This window comes from Mesoplodon bidens (genome assembly GCF_964165515.1).
Source record: "Mesoplodon bidens genome assembly, chromosome: 2".
NCBI lineage: Eukaryota > Metazoa > Chordata > Mammalia > Artiodactyla > Ziphiidae > Mesoplodon > Mesoplodon bidens.
This window is the reverse complement of record NC_138177.1, coordinates 103,712,469-103,738,316: the sequence shown is the minus strand read 5'-3', so window position 1 is coordinate 103,738,316 and position 25,848 is coordinate 103,712,469. Positions and strand designations below refer to the sequence as shown.

The 25,848-nt window shown below is 39.7% G+C and overlaps 1 protein-coding gene across 3 annotated transcripts in view; it reads left to right on the top strand.

The window, feature by feature from the left end:
* The first annotated feature begins 6,195 nt into the window (after positions 1–6,195).
* Positions 6,196–25,848, top strand: part of FNBP1L (formin binding protein 1 like) — a 127,435-nt gene continuing 107,782 nt past the window's right edge. For all 3 annotated transcript variants that reach the window (XM_081226580.1, XM_081226579.1, XM_081226578.1), the window contains exon 1: positions 6,196–6,370. In XM_081226580.1, the coding sequence (XP_081082706.1) occupies positions 6,347–6,370 (24 nt within the window). In that variant the 5' untranslated portion in view covers positions 6,196–6,346. The remainder of the gene's footprint in view (positions 6,371–25,848) is intronic.

Below are 25,848 nucleotides of genomic sequence, written 5' to 3'. Positions count from 1 at the left end.
GAGAACCAGCCTAGAGGTAAGTTTTTGTTGTTGTTGTTGTTGTTTTTAAGTGTAACTGACATACAACATTATATTAGTTTCAGGTGTACAACGTAATTTGACATTTGTATACATTGTGAAATGATCACCACAATGTTTCATTAGAGGTAACTTTTCCTTATTAATTATTTAAATCATTTTTATTATCAACAAAAGTAATATTAAGCATTGACTTAATATTACTTGATTAAGCATAGGTAGTATAAAATCCTGAGATGGAGGATGCAAAATTGTGATTTATGACTTTTAAAGTAAATCAATAACATATTAATAAAAATAATAAATATCAAATGACAAAGACTTACAAATGTTAGAATCCTAATATGAAGACAGTAGAAACAAGGGTTACCATAATGGGTATGATTCTGTTACATAGGAAATGAAGAAAAAAATTATAATCTGGTTAGATCCTGAGTATTCCAAATACATCTGAATGGACTCAGTAAAATTTAATTTTATTATTCCATTTTGGAATTGTTCTCACTTAGTAGCTAATGGTATATTTTCATTTCCTTCACTGTTAATCTGCATAGGATTTCGACAGTGGTGTGCTGATGTTTAGTAATTAGTTCTCCAAGGGAAAAACCAACCCTGATTTATAATATTTGCCAATTTCCATGGAGTAAACACTCTCACCATGACAGATGCTAATCTAACATTTTTAACAACCTGTTTGCAAAATTCCTGAAAACTTAACAGTGGCTCTTATGAGCCTGTAAAAGCTGGTTGTATTTCTATAAGTGTGTGTGATACACCTGATTGGATTTCATAAAAAGAAAATAGAGAACTAGGTGTTCTTTTTGTTAACTGATGTGCATATCTTGAAATTTTGTCAACAAGCCCCCCACCCAAAAGAACCCTACAACAACAACAGCAAAAAAAGGAACACTTTAAGAATTTAATCAGTGGAAAATTTGGATGGGTTTGCGAAGGTTTAATAAACACCTGATGAAATCTGCTACTTTTGTTCTACCAGGTCTCCTGGCTCTAAGGAGAATTTAACTTAAATAAATACCTAAATGTTTTTAGAGTTACAAAGTTCAATAACCACCAGTGGGAAAAAACCAATCATCATAGAAAACCGGAAATGAGTTACCCCTTTAAGCAAATCTATTCCGTTTGATTTATGTGGAATTTTCTTTTACTTTTACTTTTTGCCAAGTTTCATTAGAGCAGTTATATAAAATGCTTTAACTGGATTCAATAATGGAGAGCAGAATCCCCAAAGACAAAACAGTAGGTGGTTTTCTTTCTTTCTTTCTCTTCAGTGAGCCACCTTAAAGTATGCTCTTGATGTTTTGAATTTCTTCCTATTCTTGGTTAGGAAAACTGTTAGTGCAAAAAGTAGTGATAACTGTTAACTAGCCAGTACCATTCTTCATTGGCTGTGTGGATCAGTATTCTAGTATGATCCCATTTCTGGTGTGGTGCTCCATTTGAAGCATTAAAACAGAGGTGCCAAGTACATTGCCTTGATATTCTTCCTAAAGGTAATTTTAGCTTGATTGTTCTGGCCATCCTATGTAGGTAATAATTCTATTTGTGGACACTGCCTCCATAGTTTTATTTTTAAGACATAGTTTTAAGATATTTAAATGACAAGAAAGGAATTGCCATTGTTTATGCCGGAGATTGTTTCCTTTCAATGGTGGAAATTATGTATGATTGGTAACCATTTGTGGATGGGACACTGATGCACATATGCATAGGAATGTTCTCTATGCTCCAAATATTAAGTTGATCTAAAGCTTTATTTTTTCTTTGGAAACACTTTTCAAAAAAGTGTTTAAGACATTACTAACTTTATACGTGGAATAAACTTTTGCAAAAATTTAATTTTGACAAGAGATTGATTTATGGTTGGAGGTTGATACATTTGGACAAGTAAATTATTCTATATTCCAGAATGTAGCAGTGAACAACTGTGTTTCACAATTTGACTTAATAAGGAAATTCATGCCAAGAATTTTTTTATTGAAGTATAGTTGATGTGCAATATTACATAAGTTTCAGGTGTACAACATTGTGATTCACAATTTTTAAAGGTTACATTCCATTTACAATTATTATAAATATTGGTTATATTTTCTATGCTGTACTATATATCCTTGTAGCTTATTTATTTTATACATAGTAGTTTTTACCTCTTAATCACCTACCCCTACCTTGCTCCTCCCCCTTTCCCTCTCTCCACTGGTAACCACTAGTTTTCTATATCTGTAAGTCTGTTTCTTTTTTGTAATATTCACTAGTTTGTTTTATTTTTCAGATTCCACATACAAGTGATAAAACAGAATTTGTCTCTCTCTGTCTGACTTACTTCACTTAACACAGTACCTTCCAAGGCCATCCGTGTTGTTGCAAATGGCAAAATTTCAGTCTTTTTATGGCTGAGTAGTATTCCATTGTGACATATATGTGTGTATATATATATATATGTATATGTTTATCTATATATCTGTATCTGCTATGAACATTGGAGTGCATGTATCTTTTCAAATTAGTGTTTTTGTTTTTTTTCGGATATTTACCCAGGAATGGAATTGCTGGGTCATCTGTTAGTTCTATTTTTAGTTTTTTTTTTAAATTAATTTATTTTTGGCTGCGTTGGGTCTTTGTTGCTGCGCGCGGGCTTTCTCTAGCTGTGGCGAGCAGGGGCTACTCTTTGCTGTGGTGTGCAAACTTCTCATTGCAGTGGCTTCTCTTGTTGTGGCACACAGGCTCCAGGCACGCAGCCTTCAGTAGTTGTGGCACGTGGCTCAGTAGTTGTGGCTCGTGGGCTTTAGAGCGCAGGCTCAGTAGCTGTGGTGCATGGGCATAGTTGCTCTGTGGCATGTGGGATCTTCCTGGACCAGTGCTCGAACCCATATCCCCTGCATTGGCAGATTCCCAACACCTGCACTGCAGATTCCCAACCACTGCGCCACCAGGGAAGCCCTATTTTTAGTTTTTAGTTTTTTTTTTTTTTTTTTTTTTTTTGCGGTATGCGGGCCTCTCACTGTTGTGGCCTCTCCCGTTGTGAAGCACAGGCTCCGGACGCGCAGGCTCAGCGGCCATGGCTCACGGGCCCAGCCGCTCCACCGCATGTGGGATCTTCGCGGACCGGGGCACGAACCCGTGTCCCCTGCATCGGCAGGCAGACTCTCAACCACTGCACCACCAGGGAAACCCTATTTTTAGTTTTTTGAGAAACCTCCATACTGTTTTCCACAGTAGCTGCACCAATTTACATTCCCACTAACAGTGTGTGAGGGTTCCCTTTTCTCCACATTCTCACCAACATCTGTTATTTGTGTTCTTTTTGATGATAACCATTCTGACAGATGTGAGATGATATTTCACTATGGTTTTAATTTGCATTTTCTGATGATTAACGATGTTGAACACCTTTTCATGTGCCTGTTGGCCATCTGTATGTCTTTCATGCCAGGAAAAATTGAAACTGAAAAGAGCATTAGCTAAATGTTTATTACATAAAGAATTATAAAAAGGGCTTACATTTGGATTAATACATGATAAAAATATGCAAAGAAAATGCAACACTTTAATGGCTTATCATGGAGTAGAGTTCAAATATATGCCTGAGGATAAAATGCATTAAATGAAAGTTATTTTTCATAATTAATAAAAAGACAGTATAATACTTTTTAAAATTGCTAATAAGCTTGTGTAATTTGAGCTCCTTCAAGTTTACTTGGTATAGTGGCTCCATTGTAAAAATATATAGAGAAAGTTGGAAGAATATTATTTCCTCAATTCCTTCTTAGTGTTGATTACCTTATAAAATATGTAATTTGAAACAGAAACTATGTGGTGATGGATTGCCAAAATAGCTTAAGTAGCAAAAAGATACAAGATATTTGGTTGGACAGAATTTTATCACTTGATGCAAAATATGATTTTGGGGTAGTATCTGGAATGTATTAATAATAGATTGCTGTTATACCCAAGAGATTTTGTTTTCAAGATGCTAAAAGTTATGTTTTACCTTTTTTAGAGAAAAAGTGTGTTTGAACTGCTCACAAAATACCTTGTCATGGGTCCATAAAGAATAAATCTTATATACAAAAATAATTTAGTACCCAATCTATTCTGATTATGTTAAAAATCAGCAGCCTTATAAACTACCATGCTGATAATATATATTTGTGTATGTGACTATATATGTGTGTGTAAAACACTTCTGGATGTTTGTTAGCTAAAATGCCCCTGTACTATTTTAGAGATTTGTTATGAAAAGGAACACTCTGAAATCTGACTAATCTTCATTATTTTCATAACAAAATATAACACAAAACATATTTTTTTTTGTTGTGATAGTTTCCATTTTTAATAAGTTTTGCTTAAAGAGTTTGTTGAAGTAAATAGTGAATTTCAGTATCATGAAAGAATTTTGTAAGTTAAACAATTATTTGGGGATTATCAATTTAAGTTGCTTATATTAATTATATTTAAATTTATGATAATGTAGACTAACAGAATTTTTTTCTGAATTTGATGCCCCCAAACCTAACTTTTTAAAGAGAAATTAATTGTTCTAAGTGTGGAGTTCTGTTCAGAAATTTTGGAAGAAGAAAAATGCTCATCTAGGAGATAAGACTTTATATTCAGTTAGGGAATTGTGTAAACAGTATGGTTAAGGATAATCTTTATTGTGAATGATAGATTATTTTACTTTGAAATGGAAAGCACACATTTTTTTAAAGGGATAGGAGAGGTAGATAGTAGTGTTAGGTGACATAAATAACCTTGAAGGAAATAGAAAAATGTTGGAAAGAGAAAGTGTTTAGTCAACGCTTAACAGCCTTTTCACTGCATGGCACATGAGCATTTAAATATTGGTGACAGCCCACTTGGAAGAGGTATTTGTATGCTGGAGCTGGACTCAGACCTGCAGCAAACAATTTAGCAAGAGTGGTGGCTGTAAGGTCAGGAGGGCTCAGGATATTTGCCTCAAGGCCAAGAGGAAGTACAGCTAGGCAGGGAAAAGGATTAAAGCGGAAGAGATTGGGGCACCTGAGCAGGCCCTATAATCGGGGGGAGTTTCGAATGCTGACTAGCCGGTTGGGAGAACTTAAGACACAGCTGTCAAGACACACTGAGGAGTACTTTACTACTAGTGACTGGACTGAACTCTGTGTGTATGTATGTGTGTGTGGTGTTTCGGAGACAAGCAATTAATGCTTCAGCATAAGTTAGGGAGTTGCTAAGCGTACTTGATGTCTTATAGCAACAAGTCAAACTTGCCGACTGCAGTTAATGATTACTCAGAGAGGCCGGAAAGTAACTCCACAGAGAAAAAAGGAAATGGTGGACCTGCATCCAAGGTTCTGATATTCTGAGTGAGAGATATCTGAAGTTCGGAAGAGGCTCTTTGCACTACTGGTTAGGAATCTGCCTCACATCCAACACCTCCACGCACGAGGTGCCCATTCCAGAAAGGGGGCAAGCTCAGTGCTCCTTTCCCTTTAGGTGACAGCTCGGGTCACATTTGTGCATGTCTTTCATCTCCTGTCATGGCAGCATTCCAAATGAATGCCGCAAGATCTGCCTCTTTTTATGATTTCCTGACAGGATTTATAAAATTAAAATGTTTTGTTAAAAACAGAATCAGGGGCAAGTTGCCTTCTCCTTTGACGCTCTACACGTTTCAGTGATTCCCAAGATCACTTTAACCATTAAGACTTTTTTTCTTATAAATAGACTACAACTCTTCACAGTCTAAACCCAAGGATTTGGATGAGGTTTCCTTGTCTGGGTTTCTCCCAAGTGGAGGAGGCAAGAGGCAGGAAGGAGTTGCCTCATTTAAGGGGGCTCAGGGTAGAGAAAGGGCTGTGGGCGACTTTTCCTTCTCTCCCTTTCCTTCTTGGAGGCAGATATTCGAATGACGGCGGCGGTGGGATAGTCCGAGCCAGGAGGTATGGGAAGCAAGAGACCGGACGCGAGGGAAGAGCCGAGAATGGGTAAACGCTTCGGCGAGGAGACCCTACCAACCTCCGCCAGGCGAGCGCAGGTCCGCCCCAATCCCAGGGTGCATCGCGCCCCGCCCCCTCCCCTCTCCGTGTCCCGCCTCCCCGCAGCCCGGGCCCCCTCCCCGCAGGCTTCGGGAGGCGGGGACGCGGCGTCGGCGGCTTTTCCAGTCGCGTCTTTCTCCCTCACTGGGGAAACCGGCGGTGGCGGCACCTTCGGAGGCTGAGCAGCTGAGCCGCGAGCCCGCCAGTGGGAGGTCGGACAGACTGACTGCAGAGCCGACAGACGGACGGAGAGCGGGGCCAGCCAGCCGGCTCGAGTCGCCTCAAGTTCCGCCATGAGCTGGGGCACGGAGCTTTGGGTGAGTCCGGGAGAGGGGCGCCCAGCGCGAACCCCGGCCCCGGAGGGGCTTGGGCTGGGCAGGCGCCGCTGGCCGTCGGCGGCAAGAGCGCGTCGGGCCATCCCTGGCACTGGTGTTGGCGGAGGGTGGGGGTCCCGCTCCTCTTTGTGTGCAGACCCCTCTTCCCTCTCGGCAGGGACTTGAGAGGCTGCTGGTCCGCGCTCCCGCCCTTGCCGCGGCCGTGGGGCTGAGGGCAGAGGCTTGGACGGCGGGGAGAGCGGCCCGCTGCCGCGTCCGCCGCCGCGTCCGCCGCCATCCTCTCCTGTCCCCTCTCTCTCCTCCGCCTTCACTTTCCGGACGCCTGGCTCCGTGCCGGGCCGCGCTTCTCTGCCTTTGTATCTCCCCTCCCGTAGGCGGGGGAGGGGGCCCATTGTCCCGAAGGGGCGCTGTTAGCGGGCGGGGAGGGGGCTCGCCGCGGCCCCTCGCCCTGGCAAGGGTCCCCGGGGCGAGGGCGTCGCCGGGCTGGGGCGACGCGGGGAGCCGCGAGGCACCGCCCGCCTCCCTCGCCCCAGGTAGGGGGAGCCGGGAGGCTTTGTTCCGAGCCCGGCCTCCGGCCAGCCAGGCCCAGCCCACACGCCCATTTCCCTCTCCTTGTCTCCGTTTTCTGACCGGGGTAGCTTCGGGGACTCCGGCTGGGCCACCCCTGGCTGCTGCCTTGGGCCGGGGGGTTGGCTTTTGGGATCTGAATTGAGTGATCGATGGGGAAGCCAATTTTGCCAAAAGGAGCGTACGGCTTCCCGATTGCTTTACTTCCCCTTCCGTTGTCCATTATTCTCACTCCTTCTCCCCCTTTTCTCTCTCTTTCCTCCTTGCTTGTCTTGGGCGCTGAAGGCTCCAGACAATGCCCGGTCTCTGGCCAGGTGCGGGTGGACTGTAATAGGTCGGAGAATTCTCTCGCGACGCCTCCACAGAAGGGTGGAGGTGTGGAGGGCAGTGATTTCTCAGGTGCTGCCGAGGGACGGGGAGCTGGGGGCGCTGTCCCGAGAGCCGCCTCATTTCAGCCACTCCTCTTTTTATCCCACCTGTGCATGTTTTCCGTGCCTTTTGTTAACCAGGATCTCGTGAAATCACTGCAGAGAAAAGAGGAGAAAGAACTTTTTCGTCTCCAGGCATACAGTTAGGGTGGCAGTGACGGCAGATGGGTTAATTGATCAGCCTTCACTGGGCACAGTGCTTTATGTTATTTTTCACATTTTATTCACAGATTGGGAATCTTAGAATTGAAAGAGACTTTAGAGTTCGTCTAGTTGAACACCTCCTTAGCAAGCCCAGGAATCTGCAGCGTTCTGGACAAGTGTTTGCCCAGTCTGTAAACACACCACCCAAGAGAAAATACCTAGGAGCCTCTCCATTACGTTCTTAGATAGCATTAATTGTTCTTGTATTGGGGGGGGATTGTATAGTAAATTATGTGAGCTTTAATCCTTTACTTTGGTTAGATTCTCAGGCATTATTGATCTCTTCCCTTTGATTTAGTACATTCTCTAATTGATTATAGTATTTCCTAATTAAAGGAGATGGATATATTTCATTTTCCATTTTTATAATTAGAAAATATTTTTACATACTTGTATGATCCATGTTTCAGAGGGAGCAAAAATATAAGCAGAATACTTTTAAAAAGTACAAGTAATAAAACAGTGGAGGAATATTATTTAGGTGTAACTCTTAATTTAGATTGGAAAAAATTGCTTTGTATCACACTGTAGAAAAGCAGTTTTAAGGAGGAACAAAATATTTTAGTGAAGACTAAAATGTGATTTTTAAAGCTTTAAAATTTTTTTAATTTAAGAGTATAATACAATCAGAAGCAATTACCCATCTCCTGTAGTTTGGTTATTTACGTTCAGCATTTGAGTAGTTTTTCAGCAATTTAAAAAGGTAAACCATAGAAGAGATGGGAATTTCTGTTCTAACTAAATATTGTTTCGTATCCTTTTGGAAATTATGAAAAATTTTAAAATTAATTTTTCTCGTAAAACTTAATATGTCTCCATGTTTTAAATTTTTTTTAGTGGTTTGAGGATTTGAGGGAAACATTTATTAGGAATTAAATAATGTGGAATCAGCTAATATCAGTTGGATGCTTACACCTTACATAAGTAGAAGTTGGTGTAGAGGACTATTGTTGGGACCAGAAGAGACCTTAGAAAAATTTGACTAGATTTCCTATTTTTTACTAATCTCAGTTTTGAAAAAGGATATTGTGTTTCCAGTAGATTGTAACAAACACCTGAACTGTGCTCTTGCCATTGAGGAATTTGAGGTTGGGAAAATTATCTTGAAAATTTGAATTTAGAAACCAGTTCTTATATTATTTTCATGTGTAGGATCACCTTACTGTCCCAGAGTTTGACTTTATTGAGAACATGTTACAAAAAAAATTATGATAAAATGCAGTTATGCACTCAAACTTAAGTTTATTTCTTATAATATTCATTGGCATTTATTGCTATCTGTCTTACGTTAAACTTGAGAATAAAGTAAAAAAATTAAAACAACTCTAATAGTGACTCTGGGGGACAGAACTGATAGTGATAGGCTAAATTGGTTGTGTCAGACTTTTGTTTGTGTAGTTGTGAGGGGATATGAATTAACTGGTAATAAATTTGAACTGTGCTTTAAGGGATTTCTTGTGTTCCGAATGAGCATTTAAGCAAGGTAGTGAATATATGCTAGAGACTCAGTTCTGGGTAATATAACGCAAAGAGATGACAGCGTCTTCATTTCTTCAGGATGCGTTGTTTATTGTGTTGATTTCTTTGTTACCATAGGAAGAATGGTTGGATTAAGAAGTCTAAATATGAATTAATGATTTTGCAAAGCATAGATTTTGTAATTATTAGCTCTTTTTACAAATAAGGAAATTAGAGATTGGAGAAGTCCTATGTTTAGTCAGTAAGTTTTATTTATTAGGAGATAACCTTTTAGTTTTTTTTAGGAGCCAGTTAAAGTTCAATGGAAAAAAATCAGTATGTATGGACTGCGAGTGTATAGATAGGAAAGAAAATGGCTGAGCACATTACATTCAAATCATGGTTTATTAAAAAATTCCCCTCCCTTCCCCCCACCGGGAAATGAGGGGACTAGTCTGGAAATTAGGAAGTGGGTTCAAATGTCTGACTTAATTTATAGGGAACATATAAACCTTTTTTATGCCTTAGTTTCCTGGTCTGTGATTTTTGGTCCTTAGTTTTCAGAGTGTATAATTTAAAAGCCATTGTTATTTTCATCATATTTTTTAGCTAGGTGCATTTGACAAAGCTCATGATATCTTTTTGGAAGAAACTGAAAAGTGTGCATTGCATGATAGATTCAGTGGATTCTTTATTTTACACTCCTAGTCTTAACCCTTTAATTTAATGCTTCTTTATCTTTTTTCTCTATATAGCACTTCTGTTTTAACACTTATATTGTAAATGTACTAGACTTTTTGAGTCCTTGAGTGTAGGGACTGGGTTAATCTTTTTGTTTTCTCTAATACAGTGCCTGTTGCTGATCATACATGTTTCGCCCAATTGTATTAGTAGTTCATTTCATTACCCAGAGTATTGATCACTGATTAATAATTGCATCCTTGAGGAAGTTTTTATGGTTCTGAAGGCCTTCGTAGGTGATGATAAATTAGTGGTCTAGTTAACAATTCAAGGTCTTAGCAATCTGAAGCCAAAATGATGAAGTTTTAGTATTTCGGTTAATAATTTTCACAGATTGGGGAAGAACTGACCTCTAAAGGTAGTTGTTGTGAGTTTACCTGATAGGCTGATGATGTGACTGCCACAATAGCCGATGAAATGGTAACTCAACTTGCCATGGTGATCATTTTGAAATGTTTAGAAATATCGAATCACTGTGTTGTGTAACAGGAACTAACAGTGTTGTAGGTCAGTTATACTTCAAAAACAAGCTCATGGCGAGATTAGGTTTGTCGTGGGGGGAGGGTAGGGATGAGGGGGAAATGGATGAAGGCAGCCCAAAGGTATAAACTTCCAGTTATAAGTAAGTACTGGGGATGTAATGTACAAGGTGGTAAATACAGTTAACACTGCTGTATGTTATATATGAAAGTTGTTAAGAGAGTGAATCCTAAGAATTCTCATCCCAAAGGAAAAAAATTATTTTTAGTTCTTTAATTTTGTATCTGTATGAGATGATGGATATTCACTGAACTTATTGTGGCAATCATTTTATGATGCATGTAAGTCAAATCATTGTGCTGTACCTTAAACTTACACAGTGCTGCATGCCAGTTATATCTCAATAAAACTGTAGGGGGAAAAAAACCCCAAATAGCTGATGAAATCTTCGGCCACATGTAGGTTTTTCTAGAACAAAGGAATTTGGTCCCATTGTAGACTATAGTGGTTAGACCAAATCTTAGTTTTACTTAAGATTTTTTTAGAAGGTGCTTATCTAGAGGAGGTTGACAAAGAGAACTCCTTATCATGTGAGCTGTATTTTTTTTCAAAGGCCATGAAACTAGTGTAGGAATTTGGTTAAAAAAATGAAATAATTATGGAGTGTCTATTATGGGGAAGCACTGTGTGATGTATGGTAAGATTTATTAAGGCTTATAATGTCAGACCTGCTGTGAAAAAACTTAGAGTCATTTTGAGGTGATATTACTTTCCTAACTCTAGAATATTCCCCTAAATTGATATCACTGTTCAGAATATCCTTTGTTGACCAGTTCCTTCCCACCCTTTCCCTCCAGAGTACACATTCTGGATATCATCTTTCTTATGGGACTACCACTGTATATTTATTTATTATATATTCAAATCTTTGGAAAATAGTACTGGTATAAATATTTATATCTTACATCCCTTCTTTTTGGGTAGAAATTGTTGTGTTTAACACTGTATTACAGATATTGTTGTTACTAGTTAAGGAGGGTGACAGGCAATCAAGACACCCATTTATGCCACCATTCTGCCCTGACAATAATAAGGTGGAAGCTGGAGAGCTGCCTGTAATCAGTATCTCCTCTTCATTGCTAATTCTTTAAACCACTCATTTCTACTCCCCTTCCCTGCCTTTTATCTTAAAAAATGCACTCTCTTCTTCCCCCAATCTATAAAATACAGGTTTGGCTAGAAACTTAAAAGCCTGTTCTGCCTACTTTTCCTTATCAGCTCCTGTTTGCAGGCAGGAAATAGGACAAGAGAATAATAATGGTTTGTAATTATGGAACATCTTCTGTGTGTACCTACAAGTGGTATCTTATTTAATAATCTTCAACTTTAAGCATTTTCATCTCAATAGCAAAAAAACAAAAAATTCTTTTTTGGGGAACATAGTCATGTGCGTATTAAAAACTAGTAGGAAAATATTATGTAAAGGTGTCTTTTTTTTTTAGGAAGCAAAACCTTTTTCCATATATTAGCAATTTTTTCTTAAGTTTTTTTTTTTTTTTTTTTTTTTTTGAGGTACGTGGGCCTCTCACTGTTGTGGCCTCTCCCGTTGCGGGGCACAGGCTCCGGACGCGCAGGCTCAGCGGCCATGGCTTACAGGCCCAGCCGCTCCCGGCATGCGGGATCCTCCCGCACCAGGGCACGAACCCGTGTCCCCTGCATCGGCAGGCGGACTCTCAACCACTGCGCCACCAGGGAAGCCCTTTCTTAAGTTCTTGATCGAGAACTGATCATCAGACTTTTAACAATACCTTGTGAAATATGTGAAATATTAGTATATATTTGTTACATGTTGAAAAAACATAAATGTATAGAATCAGATTTTCCTATTTTTGGCACACCATTATTTTGTTGTTTCTAGAGCGTAAAGTCATCTGTTTTATTCCTTTTGTATCCCTGTTGTATTCCTAATTTGTAGAAAAGGAATAGGCATATAATAAGCAGTGAAATATTTGTTGAATGAGGGAATCAATGAATTGTTAGAACTCTATCATCAAACTATGTTTTGAAAACCTAAGGTTATTTTAATGTTTTTTCCCCCAACATGTATGTCTCATACCTTTGTTTAATCTTAGGGGTCCTTTTTATAATCTGAAATTTAATTACTTATGTCTTTTAATATGAAACTTTTCTCAATTTATTTAAGTCTTGAGTTCTCATCTCAAATTATTTGAGTACAAATGATTATCTTACTTATAGCCTATTTTATGGCCCTTTGGATTCTAACAATGAAAACAGTGTTATATGCTTTGACATTAGGGTTGTCATGTATGAATGATATAAATGTAAATGGTTTGAGACTTAATGAATTGGGAAAACATAAAAGATTGATTTTTCAGAGAGTACAAAAGTTACGGTGATTCTGAGAGATTTTTGAAAAATGTTACAGATGAACCGGTTTGCGGGGCAGAAGTTGAGACACAGATGTAGAGAACAAAAGTATGGACACCAAGGGGGGAAAACAGCGATGGGGTGGGGATGGTGGTGTGATGAATTGGGCAATTGGGATCGACATGTATACACTGATGTGTATAAAATTGATGACTAATAAGAACCTTCAGTATAAAAAAGCAAACAAAAAAACAACTAATACTAAACTTTCTTTGGATTATTTGTATGGAAATATGTTAATATAAATGTTTCAGACATTACATGAAATTTCTAAAAATCTTATATGTTCTGTATAATGTTATAAGTCATAATTTTAGTTATTACTTTAAAATGTATATCTCAGAAATAACTAAAAAAACGTAAATAAAAAAAATAAAAATGTTCATGGTGGCTAGTTGAGATTTTTTTCCATTATAAATTATAAAAATCAAAGTCATTGAAACTGCTATGGTAAATAGCAACCATTACTTTTGAATCATCTTCTAGACATAGACCATGAACTAAATTAACATCTTTTACTATTTGCGAAAGCTGAATATAATTAATATTTGTTAACTTTTTTAATTTGAAAATTTTCTTATTTCATCTTCATTTTAAATAAAAGCTTCATTAAATTATAACATTCATACATTAAAGTGTACAGTTTTTATATGTACGTTATGATTTGAAAAAATAAAATAAAGGCACTCATTCATGTCACTCCCAACCAAGAGCAAGATACGGAAGTCTCACTTATGCCATCCCTGGTAAATATCCCCCAAAGGCAATCAATCACTATTCTGACTTGCATTGCCATTGATTAGTTTTGTAGGTTTTTTTAACCTCACAAAAATGATAATATGGTATGTATTTCATCTGACTTCTTCCATTTAATATGATCTCTTTGAGAATCATCCTTCTCTGGTTAGTTTGTAGTGTTTCATTGTATATGTAGGATTTGTATTTTCTTCTGCCATGTGCCTGGGGTCACTCCTAGTCTGGGACCACCTTAAACCAAGTTCAGGGCTTGAAATTCCCTCGTGTGGTTGTTGGATTTTGTTTTTGTCCCCATAGCTCTTGCAATGTTATCAAAACAAATCCAAAATATCCTCAGGGCAAAAATAGGTGGTATGTGCTTTTTTCCCTTTCTGGATTCTCATTTTTACTTCACTTGTGACTTTGTAATTCCTTATTGTCTTGGCTTGTTTTTTGGTGCTTTAAAATTTTTGGAATATATTTTATCCGTATTTTAAAGTTCTTATCCAGTGGAATAGTGATAGTTGATCCAAATAACCTAGCCTGACACTACTGGAAACTGGAAATTCTTACATTGAGATTTTCGTTTTTGCTATTATATTTTTATTTTCAAAGAGCTGCTTTTTGTTTGTTTTCTGAACATACTTTTTTTTTTTTCCTTTGGCCATGCTGTGCAGCTTGTGGGATCTCAGTTCCCTGACCAGGGATTGAACCTGGGCCACGGCAGTGAAAGCACTGAATCCTAGCCACTAGACCACCAGGGAGCTCGCCTGAATGTACTTTTTTTTTTATCATTGAATTATTATATAATTAGACAGTAAATATGGTCTATTTTTGCTTCTTTCCAATAGAATAAATACATTTGATCACTTTTTTTTTATACAGCAGGTTCTTATTAGTCATCAGTTTTATACACATCAGTGTATACATGTCAATCCCAATCACCCAATTCATCACACACCCCCCTCCCACCCCCCCGCGGCATTCCCTCCTTGGTGTCCATACGTTTGTTTTCTACATCTGTGTCTCAATTTCTGCCCTGCAAACCGGTTCATCTGTACCATTTTTCTAGGTTCCACATATATGCGTTAATATACGATATTTGTTTTTCTCTTTCTGACTTACTTCACTCTGTATGACAGTCTCTAGATCCATCCACGTCTCAACAAATGACCCAATTTCGTTCCTTTTTATGGCCGAGTAATATTCCATTGTATATATGTACCACATCTTCTTTATCCATTCATCTGTCCATGGGCATTTAGGTTGCTTCCATGACCTGGCTATTGTGAGTAGTGCTGCAGTGAACATTGGGGTGCATGTGTCTTTCTGAATTGTAGTTTTCTCTGGGTATATGCCCAGTAGTGGGATTGCTAGATCATATGGTAATTCTATTTTTAGTTTTTAAAGGAATCTCCATACTGTTCTCCATAGTGGCTGTATCAATTTACATTCCCACCAACAGTGCAAGAGGGTTCCCTTTTCTCCACACCCTCTCCAGCATTTGTTGTTTGTAGACCTTCTGATGCCCATTCTAACCAGTGTGAGGTGATACCTCATTTTAGTTTTGATTTGCATTTCTCAAATAATTAGTGATGTTGAGCAGCTTTTCATGTGCTTTTGGCCATCTATATGTCTTCTTTGGAGAAATGTCTATTTAGGTCTTCTGCCCATTTTTGGATTGGGTTATTTATTTTTTGAATATTGAGCTGAATGTGCTGTTTATATATTTTGGAGATTAATCCTTTGTCCATTGATTTGTTTGCAAATATTTTCTCCCATTCTGAGTGTTGTCTTTTCGTCTTGTTTATGATTTCCTTTGCTGTGCAAAGGCTTTGAAGTTTCATTAGGTCCCATATGTTTATTTTTGTTTTTATTTCCATTTCTCTAGGAAGTGGGTCAAAAAGGATCTTGCTGTGATTTATGTCAGAGTGTTCTTCCTATGTTTTCCTGTAAGAATTTTATAGTGTCTGGTCTTACATTTAGGTCTCTAATCCATTTTGAGTTGATTTTTGTGTATGGTGTTAGGGAGTGTTCTAATTTTATTCTTTTAAATGCAGCTGTCCAGTTTTCCCAGCACCACTTATTGAAGAGACTGTCTTTCCTCCATTGTATATCTTTGCCTCCTTTGTCATAGATTAGTTGACCATAGGTGCATGTTTTTACCTCTGGGCTTTCTGTCTTGTTCCACTGATCTATGTTTCTGTTTCTGTGCCAGTACCATATTGTCTTGATTACTATAGCTTTGTAGTATAGTCTGAAGTCAGGGAGTCTGATTCCTCCAGCTCAGTTTTTTCCCCTCAAGACTGCTTTGGCTATTTGGGGTCTTTTGTGTCTCCGTACAAATTTTAAGATTTTTTGTTTTAGTTCTGTAAAAAACGCCATTGGTAATTTGATAGGGATTGCATTGAATCTGTAGATTGCTTTGGGTAGTATAGTCATTTCACAATATTGATTCTTCCAGTGCAAGAACATGGTATATCTCTCCATCTGTTGGTATCATCTTTAATTTCTTTCATCAGTGTTTTATAGTTATCTGCATACAGGTCATCTCCCTAGGTAGGTTTATTCCTAGGTATTTTATTCTTTTTGTTGCAGTGGTAAATGGGAGTGTTTCCTTAATTTCTCTTTCAGATTTTTCATCATTAGTGTATGGTAAAGCAAGAGATTTCTGTGCAGTCATTTTGTATCCTGCTAGTTTACCAAATTCATTGATTAACGTTAGTAGTTTTCTGGTAGCATCTTTAGAATTCTCTAAGTATAGTGTCATGTTATCTACAGATAGTGACAGCTTTACTTCTTCTTTTCTGATTTGGATTCCTTTCATTTCTTTTTCTTCTCTGATTACTGTGGCTAGGACTTCCAAAACTATGTTGAATAATAGTGGTGAGAGTGGGCAACCTTGTCTTGTTCCTGATCTTGGTGCAAATGGTTTCAGTTTTTCACCATTGAGGACGATGTTGGCTGTGGGTTTGTCATATATGGCCTTTATTATGTTGAGGAAAGTTCCCTCTATGCCTACTTTCTGGGTGGTTTTTTATCATAAATGGCTGTTGAATTTTGTCAAAAGCTTTCTCTGCATCTATTGAGATGATCATATGGTTTTTCTCCTTCAGTTTGCTAATATGGTGTATCACATTGATTGATTTGTGTGTATTGAAGAATCCTTGCATTCCTGGGATATACCCCACTTGATCATGGTGTATGATCATTTTAATGTGTTATTGAATTCTGTTTGCTAGTATTTTGTTGAGGATTTTTGCGTCTATGTTCACCAGTGATATTGGCCTGTCGTTTTCTTTCTTTGTGACGTCTTTGTCTGGTTTTGGTATCAGGGTGCTGGTTGCCTCATAGAATGAGTTTGGGAGTGTTCCTCGCTCTGCTAAATTTTGGAAGAGTTTGAGAAGGATAGGTGTTAGTTCTTTTCTCAATGTTTGTTAGAATTCGTCTGTGAATCCATCTGGTCCTGGGCTTTTGTTTATTGGAAGATTTTTTCATCACAGTTTTAATTAAAGTGCTTTTGACTGGTCTGTTCATATTTTCTGTTTCTTCCTGTTTCTGTCTTGGAAGGTTGTGCATTTCTAAGAATTTGTCCATTTCTTCCAGGTTGTCAATTTTATTGGCATATAGTTGCTTGTAGTAATCTCTCACGATCCTTTGTATTTCTGCAGTGTCAGTTGTTACCTCCCCTTTTTCATTTCTAATTCTATTGATTTGAGTCTTCTCCCTTTTTTTTCTTGATGAGTCTGGCTAATGGTTTATCAATTTTGTTTATCTTCTCAAAGAACCAGCTTTTAGTTTTTAGTTTTTTTTTTTTTTTTTTTTTTTTTTTGCGGTTCACGGGCCTCCCACTGCTGTGGCCTCTCCCGTTGTGGAGCACAGGCTCCAGACGCGCAGGCTCAGCGGCCAGGGCTCACGGGCCCAGCCGCTCCACGGCATGTGGGATCCTCCCGAACCGGGGCACAAACCCGTGTCCCCTGCATTAGCAGGCAGACTCTCAACCACTGCGCCACCAGGGAAACCCCAGCTTTTAGTTTTATTGATCTTTGCTATCGTTTCCTTAATTTCTTTTTCATTTATTTCTGATCTGATCTTTATGATTTCTTTCCTTCTGCTAACTTTGGATTTTTTTTGTTCTTCTTTCTCTAATTGCTTTAGGTGTAAGGTTAGGTTGTTTATTTGAGATGTTTCTTGTTTCTTTTTTTTTAATTTAATTTTATTTATTTACTTTTGCTGTGCTGGGTCTTTGTTTCTGTGCTAGGGCTTTCTCTAGTTGTGGCAAGTGGGGGCCACTCTTCATCGCAGTGCGCGGGCCTCTCACTATCACGGCCTCTCTTGTTGCGGAGCACAGGCTCCAGACGCGCAGGCTCAGTCGTTGTGGCTCACGGGCCTAGTTGCTCCGCGGCATGTGGGATCCTACCAGCCCTGGGCTCGAACCCTTGTCCCCTGCATTAGCAGGCAGATTCTCAACCACTGCGCCACCAGGGAAGCCCTCTTGTTTCTTAAGGTAGGATTATATTGCTATAAAGTTCCCTCTTAGAATTGCTTTTGCTGCATCCCGTAGGTTTTGAGTCATCATGTTTTCATTGTCATTTGTTTCTAGGTATTTTTTGATTTCCTCTTTGATTTCTTCAGTGATCTCTTAGTTATTAAGTAGAGTATTGTTTAGCCTCCATGTGTGTTTTTATTTTTTACAGATTTTTTCCTGTAATTGATATCTAGTCTCATAGCGTTGTGGTTGGAAAAGATACTTGATATGATTTCAATTTTCTTAAATTTACCAAGGCTTGATTTGTGACCCAAGATATGATCTCTCCTGGAGAATGTTCCCTGAGCACTTGAGAAGAATGTGTGTTCTGTTGTTTTTGGATGGAATGTCCTGTAAATATCAATTAAGTCCATCTTGTTTAATGTATCATTTAAAGCTTTTGTTTCCTTATTTGCTTTTATTTTGGATGAGCTGTTCATTGGTGAAAGTGGGGTGTTAAAGTCCCCTATTATGATTGTGTTACTGTCGATTTCCCCTTTTATGGCTGTTAGTATTTGCCTTGTGTCTTCAGGTGGTCCTATGTTGGGTGCATAAATATTTACAATTGTTATATCTTCTTCTTGGATTGACCCCTTGATTATTATGTAGTGTCCTTCTTTGTCTCTTGTAATAGTCTTTTTTTTAAAGTCTGTTTTATCTGATATGAGAATTGCTACTCCAGCTTTCATTTGATTTCCATTTACATGGAATATGTTTTCCATCCCCTCACTTTCAGTCTGTATGTGTCCCTAGATCTGTGATGGGTCTCTGGTAGACAGCATATGTACGGGTCTTGTTTTTGTATGCTTTCTGCCAGTTTGTGTCTTTTGGTTGGAGCATTTAATCTGTTTACGTTTAAGGTAGTTATCGATATGTATGTTCCTATTCCCATTTTCTTAATTGTTTTGGGTTTGTTATTGTAGGTCTTTTCCTTCTCTTGTGTTTCTTGCCTAGAGAAGTTCCTTTAGCATTTGTTGTAAAGCTGGTTTGGTGGTGCTGAACTCTCTCAGCTTTTGCTTGTCTGTAAAGGTTTTAATTTCTCCATCAAATCTGAATGAGATCCTTTCTGGGTAGAGTAATCTTGGTTGTAGGTATTCTTCTTCATCACTTTAAATATATCCTGCCACTCTCTTCTGGCTTGCAGAATTTCTGCTGAACGACCAGCTGTTAACGTTACGGGGATTCCCTTTTGTGTTATTTGTTGTTTTTCCCTTGCTGCTTTAATAGTTTTTCTTTGTATTTAATTTTTGATAGGTTGATAAATATACGTCTTGGCGTATTTCTCCTTGGATTTATCCTGTATGGGACTCTCTGTTCTTCCTGGACTTGATAAACTATTTCCTTTCCTATATTAGGGAAGTTTTCAACTATAATCTCTTCAAATATTTTCTCAGTCCCTTTCTTCTTCTCTTCTTCTGGGAGCACTGTAATTTGAATGTTCGTGCATTTAATGTTGTCCCAGAGGCCTCTGAGACTGTCCTCAGCTCTTTTCATTCTTTTTTCTTTATTCTGCTCTGCAGTAGTTATTTCCAGTATTGTATCTTCCAGGTCACTTATCCGTTCTTCTTTCTCAGTTATTCTGCTACTGATCCCTTCTAGAGAATTTTTTATTTCATTTATTGTGTTGTTCATCACTATTTGTTTGCTCTTTAGTTTTTTTTTTTTTTTTTTTTGCGATACGCGCGCCTCTCACTGTTGTGGCCTCTCCCATTGCGGCACACAGGCTCTAGACGCGCAGGCTCAGCGGCCATGGCTCACGGGCCCATTCGCTCCCTGGCATGTGGGACTGGGGCACGAACCCGTGTCCCCTGCATCGGCAGGCGGACTCTCAACCACTGCACTACTAGGGAAGCCCTGCTCTTTAGTTCTTTTAGGTCCTTGTTAAACGTTTCTTGTATTTTCTCCATTTTATTTCCAAGATTTTGGATAATCTTTACTATCATTATTCTGAATTCTTTTTCAGGTAGACTGCGTATTTCCTGTTCATTTGTTAGGTCTGGTGGGTTTTTGCCTTGCTTCTTCATTTGCTGTGTGTTTCTCTGTCTTCTCATTTTGCCTAACTTACTGTGTGTTTCTCTGTCTTCTCATTTTGCCTAACTTACTGTGTTTGGGGTCTCTTTTTCGCAGGCTGCAGTTTCGTAGTTCCCGTTCTTTTTGATGTCTGTCCCCAGTGGCTAAGGTTGGTTCAGTGGTTTGTGTAGGCTTCCTGCTGGAGGGTATTAGTGCCTGTGTTCTGGTGGATGAGGGTGGATCTTGTATTTCTGGTGGGAAGGTCCATGAGTGGTGGTGTGTTTTGGGGTGTCTCTGGCCTTATTATGATTTTATGCAGCCTCTTTGTTAATGGATGGGTTTGTGTTCATGTTTTGCCAGTTTGTTTGGTATAGGGTGTCCAGCGCTGTAGCTTGCTGGTCGTTGAGTGGAGCTGCACCTTGGCGTGAGATGGAGATCTCTGGGAGATTTTCGCTGTTTGATATTACATGGAGCTGTGAGGTCGCTTGTCGACCAGTGTCCTGAGCTTGGCTCTCCCACCTCAGAGGCACAGCCCTGACACCTGGCTGGATCACCAAGAGCCTGTCATCCACACGGCTCAGAATAAAAGGCAGAAAAAAAAGAAGGAAAGAAGAAGATAAGATAAAATAGTAAAATAGTTATTAAAATAAAAAATAATTTAAAAAAATTTTAAAGAAGTAATTAAAAAAAGAAAGAAAGAAGAGAGCAACCAAACCAGAAAAGAAATCCACCAATGTTAACAAGTGCTATAAACTACTAAAAAAACCAAACCAAACCAAACCAAAACAAAATGCACAGACAGAACGCTAGGGCAAATGTTAAAAGCAAAGCTATACAGACAAAATCTCACACAGAAGCATACACATACACACTCAGAAAAAGAAAGGGAAAAAAAAATACGTCGTTGCTCCCAAAGTCCACCTCCTCAACTTGGGATGATTCGTTTTCTGTTCAGGTATTCCACAGATGTAGGGTACATCAAGTTGATTGTGGAGATTTAATCCGCTGCTTCTGAGGCTGCCGGGAGAAATTTCTCTTTCTCTTCTTTGTTTGCACAGCTCCTGGGGTTCACCTTTGGATTTGGACCCCCTCTGCGTGTAGGTTGCCTGAGGGCGTCTGTTCTTGGCTCAGACAGGACGGGGTTAAAGGAGCAGCTGATTCGGGGGCTCTGGCTCACTCAGGCCTGGGGGAGGGAGGGGTACGGATGTGGGATGAGCCTGCAGCGGCAGAGGCCGGCGTGACGTTGCAGCAGCCTGAGGCGCACCGTGTGTTCTCCCAGGGAAGTTGTCCCTGGATCTCGGGACCCTGGCAGTGGCGGGCTGCACAGGCTCCCGCGAGGGGAGGTGTGGACAGTGACCTGTGCTTGCACACAGGCTTCTTGGTGGCTGCAGCAGCTGCCTTAGCGTCTCATGCCCGTCTCTGGGGTCCACGTTGATAGCCGCGGCTCATGCCCGTCTCTGGAGCTCCTTTAAACGGCGCTCTTAAACTCCTCTTCTTGTGCACCAGGAAACAAAGAGGGAAGAAAAAGTCTCTTGCCTCTTCGGCAGCTCTAGATATTTTTCCGGATTCCCTCCCTGCTAGCTGTGGTGCACTAGCCCGCTTCAGGCTGTGTTCACGCAGCCAACCCCGTCCTCTCCCTGGGATCCGATTGAAGAACAAGCCTCAGCTCCTAGGCCCACCCCACCCCCGGCGGGTGAGTAGACAAGCCTCCCAGGCTGGTGAGTGCTGGTCGGCACCGATCCTCTCTGCGGGAATCTCTCCACTTTGCCCTCCGCACCCCTGTTGCTACGCTCTCCTCCGCGGCTCTGAGGCTTCCCCCCTCTCTGCCACCCACAGTCTCCGCCCGTGAAGGGGCTTCGTAGTGTTTGGAAACTTTTCCTCCTTCACAGCTCCCCGCCACTGGTGCAGGTTCCATCCCTATCCTTTTGTCTCTGTTTTTTCTTTTTTCTTTGGCCCTACCCAGGTACGTGGGGAGTTTCTTACCTTTTGGGAGGTCTGAGGTCTTCTGCCAGCGTTCAGTAGGTGTTCTGTAGGAGTTGTTCCACATGTGGATGTATTTCTGATGTATTTGTGGGGAGGAGGGTGATCTCCACGTCTTACTCTTCCGCCATCTTGAAGTTCCCTACCATGCATGACTTTTTTTTTTTTTTTTTTTTTTGGCAGTACGCGCGCCTCTCACTGTTGTGGCCTCTCCTGTTGCGGAGCACAGGCTCCGGACGTACAGGCTCAGTGGCCACGGCTCACGGGCCCAGCCGCTCCACGGCATGTGGGATCTTCCCGGACCGGGACATGAACCCGTGTCCCCTGCATCGGTAGGCGGACTCTCAACCACTGCGCCACCAGGGAAGCCCCCATGCATGACTTTTTGAATTCTGAATTTTATTACAGAATTTAGTTAATGTCCATAACTAAGATATTTTGGCTTTTCTACAGTTCTGTTCGAAGAAGAGTAATGGCAATATTCTTTTTTAGTGATGCAAGTCTACAGATGCTGCACTGGCCCTTATTTACTCATTGTATTGTAGATAGACTGTTAGTTGTTCTGTTAGTGAAAGCCATGTCTTTGTTTTCTATTTCTTAGTATTTTGACTCTATTCTAGATTGAGAAACTAGTTTTTTTGTATCTATCCTAATTGTTTCCGGGTTAAGTTTATCTCTTTCTACATTGAACTTCTGATAGTCCAGAGGTTATTGAGTTATTTTGTGGACTTTTTACTCTGTATTGAACAACAGCAACAATAATTCTTATTTCAGCCAGCTGTTCATAATTTGGCCAGTTTGGCTTGGAGATTCTGATTCATTAAGTTCTGGGGGTGATGCATGGTCAGCCATCTGGAGTTCTGTAAGACTTTGTCGGTGATTGTGGTTCTTACCCAGGGGTGAGAAACATTGCTGTTAACTAGCAGTCCTTAACCATTAGGAGCATTTCGGGAATTTAAAGGCAGTAAGCAAAACAAACTCCCAAGCCCTAGTCTAACCTCCTGTATCAGAATCTGGGAATTAAGCCCAGTAGTTTGTATTTTTGAAAAACACCCTAGGTGATTCTGATAATACCAGGATTTGAGAACCATTGCTTTACATGATCTAAAATCTTTGTTTATGTTAAGCCAGGACGTTAGGAGACTCCTTTTACTTGGATTGCATCATATTCCCTTACTACTCCCATTATATTGCTTTTAGCAGTATTACTATGAATAATTGAATGATTATTGAATACTTAGTATATTTGAGGCAGTGTTTCTTACTTTTGGGGGCTCAGAGAGGTTAAGTGTCCTGTCTAAAACTACTTCATAGTAAGTGGCAGAACTAGGATATGAATTCTGGTATTTGTATTCAGAACCTTCATTCTTTGCCATGAATATTACACTGACTACCTTTATCGAACTGTTTGGTTGAGAAGCCAGCCATCAGTGTATGTGCAAAGAGGTTATTTTTTGAAGGTGCTAATAATTTGCCAGTTTACCATAAGGACTTTGTCTAGAATATTGTTCACTGTGTTGTAATGTGTCCTCTGTGAGACTCATGGGAGAAATTTCAAGCTTTTTTATTGTATAGAAATTGTTTCCTATGACTATTTTGCATTTCCCATTTTGAACTTGCCGCTAGAAAACTTATATTCAGATTTCTGGTTCACTGTCAGCAAGTGTATAGGGTTTTTTGTTTGCATTCTGTTTACAAGTTCATTCTTATTATCATCTTAAATTTCTGTCTCCATTTTTTTCAGCTCTTTTAAAATTAATTTATCTTACTGTGTTATTTTTGTAAGTCGTTTTAAAGGAAAGTGTTAAGAAGTACTAAATTAATAAGTGATTTCAAGCCATTTTATATAATTCTGGCCAAATGTCTTTTTGAAAGAGTTGAATTTGGGGAAGGGAGGAACTTAGAATTTGGAACATATCTGTGTGCCAGGCATTCTGGTAGATATTGTTTTATTTTCATGCCAGCTCTATGAAGTAAGTGGTGGTATTCCCATTTTATAGAAGTTGAAACTAATAAGAAAGGTTAACCTTGTCATGCAAAGCTAAAGGTTTGTGTGACTCCAAAGCCCTTTTTTTTTAAGTGCTTGTAATGGATCTAATTTACCCAACAACTTCTAAATACTGAGGGTCATTCATACATTCAACAAACATTTGTTGATGACTTAACGGTGTAAGTCATTTTCAGCTTAGCATATCTTTGAATGGACATTGTATCAGGGCCCTGGTAGGAAACAGCACACTTGAAAGGGTTACATGGGAGAGTTTAATAAAGATATTAGTATTTATAAAGGTGTGAGCCTGGTCAGTGGAATCACAGTGGATGGTGCATTACCCTGGAGTTAGTAACAGTTGGGAGCTGTTATTACTTAGGTCTTAATGGGCAAGGAGAAGGAATAGTTACTAGACCCTTAACAGGAGCTGTAAGTTAAGGCTGCCTGATAGGATCTCTGGCCTTCAGTAGAGGAACATAGGAAATTTGTACTTACCTGGCAGGAAGAGAGTTGGAGGAATAAAAACCTTAACCTTATTTTCATCCTGCTTGTGCTTCCTATTGACTGAACCCAAGGAGAAGTTGGAGGGCAAGGGAACCCATTGATGCAGTCAACTGGGTCCATAGAAATATGAAAGGTAGAGTGTGGTTCTGGAGGGGGAAATAGTGAGGAACACAGACATGGTCACTGCTCTGAAGGAGTGTGTACCATCCAGCAGGGAAGATAGGTATTGAGCAAATTGTTACAAATGTGATGAGTGCTAAGTACAGAGTACTGTGGAAATGTATAATAGATGTACCTAGTCTGACGAATCAGAGGGCTTCTCTGTGGAATGTACTTCACACATCCTGTTTCTTTTAAAACAATTCAAAAACCAAACAGATTCCTGGTACCCTCTTCCAGAGATTCTGATTTACTAAGTCTGTGGTGGGGTTGTTTTTTTAAAAGAAATCTTACCCAGGTGATTCTGTCAGTTATTTTTTAGAGTTACTGAGAGACCAGTTTGCCTGGGGCTTAGAGGTTTGGGCAGAGAGTGGTGTGAGACGAAGGTAGAAAGGTGATGGGCAGAGCCTTGAAGGCAATTCTTAAAAATTTTGGACCTTATTCTTAGATAGTAGGTAGACATTGGGGATTTTTTCCCCCAAGCTACCTTGCTAACTCTGTGTCCAGCTTTTTTTTCCTCTCTCCACAGCACTCTCATTCCCACACTTGGCTTTTTTCTTTGATACCTGAACCTCTAATTCCTCAGTAGGAAATAGATATTAAGGAGACTGAAGAAATAAAGTTAAAAGTAGTGAGAACAGTAGCACTGCTCTCTTTTGAGCCCTAGAATAGTAATTGCGTTCTAAAGCTTGTTAATTTCCAGTGGAGGCTAGAGCTGCGGCCATTTTGGGTTTTCTCAAGTGAGCAGAATGTTAAATGACCTCTACCTATTTAAAATTTTTCTTGGTATCTAGAATCACGATACATATTAAAACCGAAAAACTATAACATTTGCAAAATAATACCTGCCATCAGGTGAGATTAAATGAAATGTATAAAGCACTCAGGGACTTCCCTGGTGGTGCAGTGGTTGAGAGTCCACCTGCCGATGCAGGGGACACGGGTTCGTGCCACGGTCCGGGAAGATCCCACATGCCGTGGAGCAACTAAGCCCATGCACCATAACTACTGAGCCTGTGCTCTAGAGCCCATGAGTCACAATTACTGAGCCCGCGTGCCACAACTACTGAAACCCACGCGCCTAGAGCCCGTGCTCCACAACAAGAGAAGCCACCGCAATGAGAAGCCTGCATACCACAACAAAGAGTAGCCCCTGCTAGCCACAACTAGAGAAAAGCCTGCGCACAGCAACGAAGACCCAACACAGCCAAAAAAAAAAAAAAAAAAG